General features: G+C 44.9%; 1 protein-coding gene across 1 annotated transcript; it reads left to right on the top strand.

The window, feature by feature from the left end:
• Positions 1-714: 714 nt before the first annotated feature.
• LOC142924111 (neuropeptide Y receptor type 1-like) lies at positions 715-6,110 on the top strand. Its single transcript, XM_076065666.1, has 2 exons — positions 715-874; positions 2,781-6,110. Exon 2 carries the CDS (start codon positions 2,979-2,981, stop codon positions 4,107-4,109), a length of 1,131 nt encoding a protein of 376 aa, XP_075921781.1. The 5' UTR covers positions 715-874; positions 2,781-2,978; the 3' UTR covers positions 4,110-6,110.
• The last annotated feature ends 2,245 nt before the right edge of the window (positions 6,111-8,355 follow it).

The raw sequence follows: 8,355 nt of genomic DNA, 5'->3' as shown, positions 1-8,355 counted from the left end.
CCCAACTTCCCGAACCAACTAAATCTCCGCAACCCCCCCCCCACCCGCCCCGCACCAAAGACAAAAGATCCCCCCGAATAGCCTTCGCAGACTGTTGGGGCAAGTGCCGTTAGCGAGCGCCTATGAAGGCCGGTACGGCACTACAGGGGGGGTGGGTGGCCAGCACCACGCCCGACCGCCTTTGTCTCCCCAAGTGGCGATGTTTACACACCGCACCAGGTACTCATTTGAGGCTGAGTCGACCTAGGGGAATCCCAGGACCGGTTCAGATAATCGCCACTTGACGTTGGTCGTGAGCTGGCATTGAGCTCGCAGCGCAGCGCGCTAACCGCTCCACCACCAATCGGCACGGTTGTCTAGCGAGCGGTGTGAAGGAAGTTCAACACACACACGACCGCTCCCAGCACCGCACACACACAGACGCCTCCATCCTCCTCCTCCTTCACATCTCCGCGGCTTAGGTCCCTTGACCTCAACATCATCACCTCCCCCCCTCTACAGCACCACACTCCGCCTACGCCACCCAGCATCGTCCCTCCAGCCACCCCCCACATACGCTGACATCTCCCACCCACCCACCTACTCCCACCCCCTAGCAGCACCACCACCACCACCCGCGCTCACATCACAGTCACGTGCGCGCAAGGAGGCGGCGACTGGATTGTTGGGGTTTTTTTTAAGAAGTACGCGCGCCCCGGTGAGAGGAGGAGGAGGAGGTGCCGGGGGGGGGGATGTGGGGTCGGGCAGTGAGAGAGCCTTCGTCTGCACCTTCACATCTCTCGGCCGTCCCTCCTGGCGAGCACGGAGTGATTGTCGCAGAGCGGGGACACGCGCCCGGCAACCCCGTGGTGCAGGCTTCAATACAGCGGAGAAGGTGCGTGACATTCAATTGGACGACAAAGTGGAGTTTAGAATAAAAAGTAAATGACTGCCCTCTATTCCAATAAACTCTTGGATGGAGAATGCAGTCCGCTCATAGGCAGAAGGGAAAAGGAAAGTCCTGCATTTGGTTTTGAACAGAAACGTGATCTGTGGTCTCGATTTGAGTCATGAGTCTCTGTTAAGTCTGTGGCTCAAACGTATGCGAGTTTTATCGGGCTCTGTTAAACGTCCTATGGATATCTATGCCAGTCTTTGGGTTTATGTGAATCTATGGGTCTCTGGGTCTCTGTGTAAGTCTATGGGTTCCTATGGATGTCTGGGTAGAATCTATCTGGGTGTCTCTGTAAGTGTGGATCCCTATACGAGTCCGTTGGTTCTCCGTGAGAGTCTACGGTCTCCTGGTTTTGTGTGTGCAGCAAACACTTAACTCACACAGAGCGTTCCAGTGCACGGCATCGAAGAGAATTAAGCAAGGCGTGTGATTGTCTAAACCGCGTTATTGACAGTGCACAATTATATCACGATATTGTACCTTTAATGATATTTCCAGCGGCTTGCTCTATTCGCACTAATTTCAAATTAGAAGTGAAAAATATCTCAATTCAACTCATACCAGAGCCCGCTTTTCTCGCCATGTAAGCTAAATGCGCGCGCGCGTGTGTGTTGATGATTATCAACGCGGTTTCTTGTTCCCGAATAAATCGGTAGCGTTAAAGCAGTTGCACTGCGCCTCTCGTAATCGGGAAGCCTTAAATGGAGCGCAATGATGTAATACAAGTGAGTGTTGTACCTACGAGACGCTGTTCACAGCAGCGCCAGCTGTCAGCAAACGCGCGTCTGGTCGTGTAATTGTGATCGTGCAGGATGAGCCCTGTCCAAATTGTGCGCGCGTGTGTGTATTTTGTACAGCCCCTTTGTGATCTTCGGCGGTGAAAGGCGCCTGCGAAGTGTAAAGAATTAGGAGCGGGAAATAAAACGCGCTTTCGTGATTTGGCAGTGTGCGGATTTAAGCCCCGTTGCATAACCTCGATGTTATATTAGATTATATTCGTATAATCGTCAAATAGATCCGCGTTAATGTGCTCGCGTATTTAGTTTCATGTGTGCATTTCAGCGCACACGCACTTACTCTCTCACGTTGGTAATTTATTTGGTTTTGTTCGAGACGTTACAAAACATCATACCCGTCGGCACGCACGATTGGAACTCCCTCTAATGGCCTGCACTTGCAGCCACGAGGTCGCAAGTGCGCTGATCATTTGGGTTACCGCATAACCGCACTCGCCGGATTTCAAGATGCTCCAGAAAGTAAGACGCGACCCAACATTCTGCACAGTGTTCATACGGATAATGTAAATCTTGGTCACGCGCATATACCGATTTATAAGACGCAGATCCTATCTTTTTGCTTTAAAATGGGGGGGCGGGGGCGGGAAGGTGCGTCTTATTATTCGGATGAATATTGTAACACAGAGCGAGTCCATTAGTAAAGTGCATGTGAGTGCACACTTTAAATACCCTCAAACACGTTAACGCTGCCCCTTGTGTATAGATGCTTGTGTTGTGTATACACGTGCTCATGTGATCTTACATGTTTACCCTGAGTTGAACTTCGTTGAACCACTCGTCTTTCTGACAGTCGACATATCAAACAAACCAATTGACGCTTCATATAAACATTTCACACATTTAAAGATGTGCTCAATCTACACTAAATCAATAACCTGATAAATACTACCTTTCGGTAATCGATGTACATATTATACAATTTTGCTTTTGTCAGCTTTATATGTCAGAAATATAAATGTAATCTTTTACTCCTATAACAGTGTGATCAACTTGGATATTTAGAATTATTAAAAATGTTAATTTAATCCTATGCTGCATTGTTATTTCAGGGTGTTTTCTAAAGACGTGGAGTGTAAATTAAGAACATTAGATTGATGCCTCCCCTTAAATCACAAGTGGCAAGCATGTCACATCGGAGGAGAAGGAGGCTTGAAGACACGCAAAATCTGCTTGCCTCAGGTCCCATATCCTGGTGAATAAAGTGGCGAGCCAGTTAAAGGAAGCAGCGTGGAAGCAGACACACCACGATGGATATCATCGAATTTCTGAACGTGCGGAACATGTCCAGGTTTTATCAGTCTAACTGGAGTGAAATGCCTCCGCTTGACCTGGACCATTGCCAGACACCACAGGCAGTCAGATCGTTCGTGATTGCCACCTACTGTGTGCTCATAGCCCTGGGGCTACTGGGAAACTCGTTGCTTGTGCTGGTCATTCTGCGTCACAGCGAGCTTCACAATGTGACAAACATCCTCATCGTCAACTTGGCGTTCTCTGACATGCTGGTCGGCCTCGTGTGCCTGCCCCTCACCATCGCCTACACACTCATGGACCACTGGATCTTTGGAGAGGCACTCTGCAAGGGCAGCCCCTTCCTGCAGTGCTCGGCCGTGAGCGTGTCTATCTTCTCGCTGGTGCTCATCGCCATAGAGAGGCACCAGCTCATCATCAATCCCACCGGCTGGAAGCCCAGCCTCAACCATGCCTACGTAGCCATTGGTGCCATCTGGGTGACAGCTTTTGCAATGTCCTCTCCATTTCTTGCATTCCATGTGCTCACCGACGAGCCATACCGCAACCTGTCACACTATTTCCCAGATTATGGCGAGAAGGTGGCGTGCATTGAGTTGTGGCCCTCGGACACCTCCAAGTTCGCATTCACCACCAGCCTGCTGGTGTTTCAGTTCAGCTGCCCGCTGCTCTTCGTCTTCCTCTGCTACCTGAGGATATTCCTGAGACTGCGGCAGCGCAAGAAGATGCTGCCGACAGGAAGGGAGGGCGGGGGCAACGGAGTGAGGGCCTCGCACATGAAAAAGATTAATATGATGCTGGTGGCCATAGTCGCAGGGTTTGCCATCTGCTGGCTGCCACTCTATGCCTTCAATGCCGTTTCTGACTGGAACCCAACTTTACTACTTCACTGCCAGCATGACCTCATCTTCTCGCTGTGTCACCTGACAGCCATGCTCTCCATCTGTATAAATCCAATATTCTATGGGTTTCTCAACAATAACTTTCAGAAGGAGCTCAAGGCTACAATACTGTGCTGCCAGTGCAACCCCGTGGAGGAGGACTTGGAGAACTTCCCCCTCTCCACAATGAACACGGACATTTCAAAGGGGTCCTTGCGTTTCAGCTGCAAAAACAGCTCTGCATAAAAAAAACATATATATGGGTATCTCTCGATTTCCGAAGGGGTGTGTTCTTCAAAAAAACACGTGTCAAACTTAATTTCGTAAATTCGAATGGTTTTTCCCATTAATGAAAAAACTTAAAATAAAGGATGTGTTTCGGACAGTCTATCCAACTCTACTCCTCACCGAAATCGATACACACATCACTTATCGCAATACAATGTTTGTTTTATGAAGAACATAACGATTACAACGATTGAATAGCGAGTCTCAGATTAAAAAAAAAAACAATTTACTTTTTCAGGGAACTCGCAAAAAGAGCTGCATTTTAGAATGACTGTAAAGGTGATGCGGAGGCGTTGATGTTGCACTGATACTGTGATACTGTTGCAGATGGTTGAGACAGCCTCCTGGGTGGCTCTTGTTTGATTTCATTGCAGGTGCCGTGTGAACTTGCGTGAACGCGGAAATTGGATTTCGTTGATCGAAAAGTGAAATGTTGTAAACCAAACGCGCGCAAATCGAGGGATACCTTTACATATGAACATTGCAATGCAAAACAGTGCTGCATTTTGCATATTTTGAAGTTGCCTTGCAAGTCTAATTGTGAGCTTCATTGCTGCATTCTTTTTGCACTATGTAATGTCACGTAAAATCATTGTAGAGATATGTGTATCCATATATCTATATGTGGTTTTTGTAACTTATTTTGTCTAAAAAAAACGGATTTTCTACAATGGAATGCTTTGGGAGAAGGGGCTATCCTGCATGTACAGTGTTGTTGCGCTGTAATGTAAACATTTACTAATGTTTACTATTGTGTATGGTGTTATTTTTCTGTAGTAGTCACGTAATATCACATCTTTTAAAATTATGCATTAACGTTATTGCATTATGTTCACCCATTCTGTGGTATGTCAGGCACACATTACTTAAATCTGAATCATAAAAAAAAATGTTAGCATATGCTGTGCTATCATTTTGTCATTAATAAACATAGCACCTCCATATTCCAGAGGGTGTATAACGTTCAACGTTTAATTGGAACTGATAAACTACCCGAATCTTTTATTGCATTTGTGTCTTTTGCAGTCATGCAATATATGCTGCTGTGTAGCAATTACCACTTTCAGAATATTGATTAATAACCAGTTCACGTTGCATATAAGTAGATGTGTTTAACTTGCCAATATATGACGCACATGCCAATTTGAGTGGTTATAGAGCATTCATGTTTGATGTAAATATTGTATTTGAGCACACATTTGCTTCAGCCTTACATGTAACAGCATTTGCTTAAATATATGACGGTATAAAAACAACTTAATCGCGTGTAAATTTGAAGGGTTTTCCGTTAACGTACTTTTATTTCTTTAAAGAAACAGATTAAAACAATATACCACGTGTGTTACACTATGTATCTAATGAGAGTTTATACTAAAAGCACTCAAAGCAGCAAAATAAGTTTACCGCTTGCTTTGAATATTTTTACCCATACTTTGGGTAAATTGAATGATTTATTATCCCCAAGAATTGTATGGATACTTTTTGGGTCAAGTGATCTGTAAGGTGGTAAATGTTGGGTAGTGTTTATTTTATTTTATATCACATTTCTCGAATCCAGCACTGATTGATGACACATCCATGTACAGAAATGTGTTTTAATAAGTGTATCGATTGACAAGTTAATTACATGTTACATAATTGCATATGAAATATGTAAAAAAAAAGAATACAGTATAAGCTTTTATTAACCTGTAACGGTAAATTCCTGGTCCATTTGAATGAAGGTCTACTGTACATTTTGATATTGATTGTAGATGTTACGTATTACTCAGCTTCGGTGTGTGCTAGATAAATGTAAATCTAGGTTTTGCAATAGCTGTTTGGTCCGTCTGACTTTGCCTTACGAGCATACGATTGTTGTTGAGTTTTTTTGCTGTGACGATCATAAGTGACTGGAATGGTTCATATGACGTGGTGTTGGTGTCTGTTACTAAGGATTGGAATAAAGTTACAACAGTGCTACATTATTTGTATGTGTATCTGCTCTCACATGTCAATAAGATAACGCTTGCATTTATTATCATTGGACAGCCCATTTTCAATCCACTGCCGGATGAAGGCCTCTCGGTGCCGTATTGGCCATGGCAGTTGCTTGGCCGTATTTCAACACTCTGTGCGGTGCATGTTGGTGAAGGGAGGGCATCCAGGAACGGTTAAAATACCACTCGCTACTGCCATCCGTGTCTGGGATCGAACTCGGGTCGGACGGGTTCAAAGTGCAGTGTGCTCGCCACAGTGCCACCAATCCACCCAGGATAATGCAAAACCCACACCTTCGTGAACCTCCTTTTGATACCACATGCTGAACGTTCAAGAAACTCGCAACGTATACACACATCCATTGGTTGTATGTGATCATACAACCAATAAGACAACATTTGTCTTATTGGTTGTATGTGATCACACAACCGTCACATGATGATTTTCCCACATTAATTCCTATGGCCAAAGTGGGAAACATGTGACTACAATGCCTTCGGATGCATGTGTTGATATAATATATAAACACTATGGGTGAACTGATGCTTAGATTTAGCGATTAATATACAGTTCATTCCAATTCTCACGACAAGGGTTCAACTACCTGTGTAAGAATAGATGTGTAATGTATATACAGCACTGCATATTGTACATTACGGGTTCACTTCATGCAACCACCAGAGGCGCTACCATTCACCTCATTAATCTCCTGGTGGCCCTCTAGCATGGGACCTTGTTGCAGGTATCAACGTGTGAAAATTAAGAATGGGTTTTACCCTTTCTGCCAATAAAACAGGCGTTAAGATGTTCAAACACCAAATATATACATTTTGCAAGGGATCAAGTCTGCGTTGACCACACGTACTTGTGGTGAACATTCGAACAAACATGCTCTGATAATAATATTGTAATAATGTCTGTCTATGGTGGCGGCCAATACATTTCAAAGACTGCATATATTATCAGAGCATGTGTGTTTGCATGTTCACCACAAGAAGTAGGTATCTGTTTGGTGTTTGAACATCTTAACACACGTTTTTTTATTGCCAGAAAGGGTGAAACCTATTCTTATTTCTCATAGGTGGCCCTGTGTTGCAGCAATTTATCGAATTGCCAGGGAGGTGACTTATTCCACCCGCAAATGAAAATCATAAATGTTCCAATGTTGCGCTATAACTTATTTACTTGGAGGGTCCCAGACTGTGGATCAATCATCGGCACTGCTCTGGAGTGGAGGTTTCTGTATTATACCGCAGTTTAATGTTCTGCTGGAGTCACAGCCTTTGAATAATATCGCTCATATAGCATTAGAATCGCTCATATCGCATTTCACTCCACGTTACTCATGGGATTATTAAGATAGACATGTAATAATGTGCGTAGCACTGCATAGTGGTAAACCGCGATCACGATACTATCACGCACTTCATCCCTTGCCTCGGGGTGGAGCGGTGGCAATTCGTTTAGCGCAGTGCGCTGTGAACTCGGCGATCCGCGTTTAAGTTTACAGCCACGGCTAACATCAGTGGCGCGTGCGTGATAGCTGAATCTGCCCCCCCCCCAGCGCCCTTCACTAACCTGTACACGATCACTATGGTGAAGTATGGTCAGCGTGGTGAGACCTTCATCCTGCAGTGCACTCATAAAGTGATGTAAATTATACATTGTAAATATCCCTGCCTCACCCACTAACTTTACTCCCTCCTATTTGCTACATGCTATAAAGCATGACAACCCTTGTGTTCAACGGTATGCCTTAACAGTTTCATATTCGGGCAGAATAAAGCTGAAGCTAATACCATACTCTGCTGATAAGAAGTTGTTTTAAGGTTCAATGCAATTGTCTGCCCAGTCATGTTTATTAGTTTCAACTCCCTGCTCGCAATGGAATCCATACCACTGACCCTCGTATTTGATTTCAAAGGTGTGGATCTTGGCAACAGAACCTCACAATACCTCAAACCTTGCTCAGCGGTCTCACATAACTTGTCAGGTCATGGCTTACAGCTTCTGATGTGATTGGAACAGCAGAGGAACAAGAAAATACTGAAAGTTGACATAAGAGAGGTGGCTGAAGGGGTGAAGACTCGCGCATGCAACAGCGCTACTGACACCTCGGGTTAGAATCCTGGCAGCCACCCGTGCTAGTAGAACTAGGCCCTCCGGTGCAGTGAGATGCCATCTCAGCCTCTTTACCAATTACATCACAGAAAAAAACCCGTAA

Source organism: Petromyzon marinus, chromosome 8, assembly GCF_048934315.1.
Source record: "Petromyzon marinus isolate PM22_M1 ecotype Great Lakes invasive population chromosome 8, UKy_Petmar_22M1.pri1.0, whole genome shotgun sequence".
NCBI lineage: Eukaryota > Metazoa > Chordata > Hyperoartia > Petromyzontiformes > Petromyzontidae > Petromyzon > Petromyzon marinus.
The sequence above is the reverse complement of the archived record's forward strand: the minus strand, read 5'-3'. Positions and strand labels throughout refer to the sequence as shown.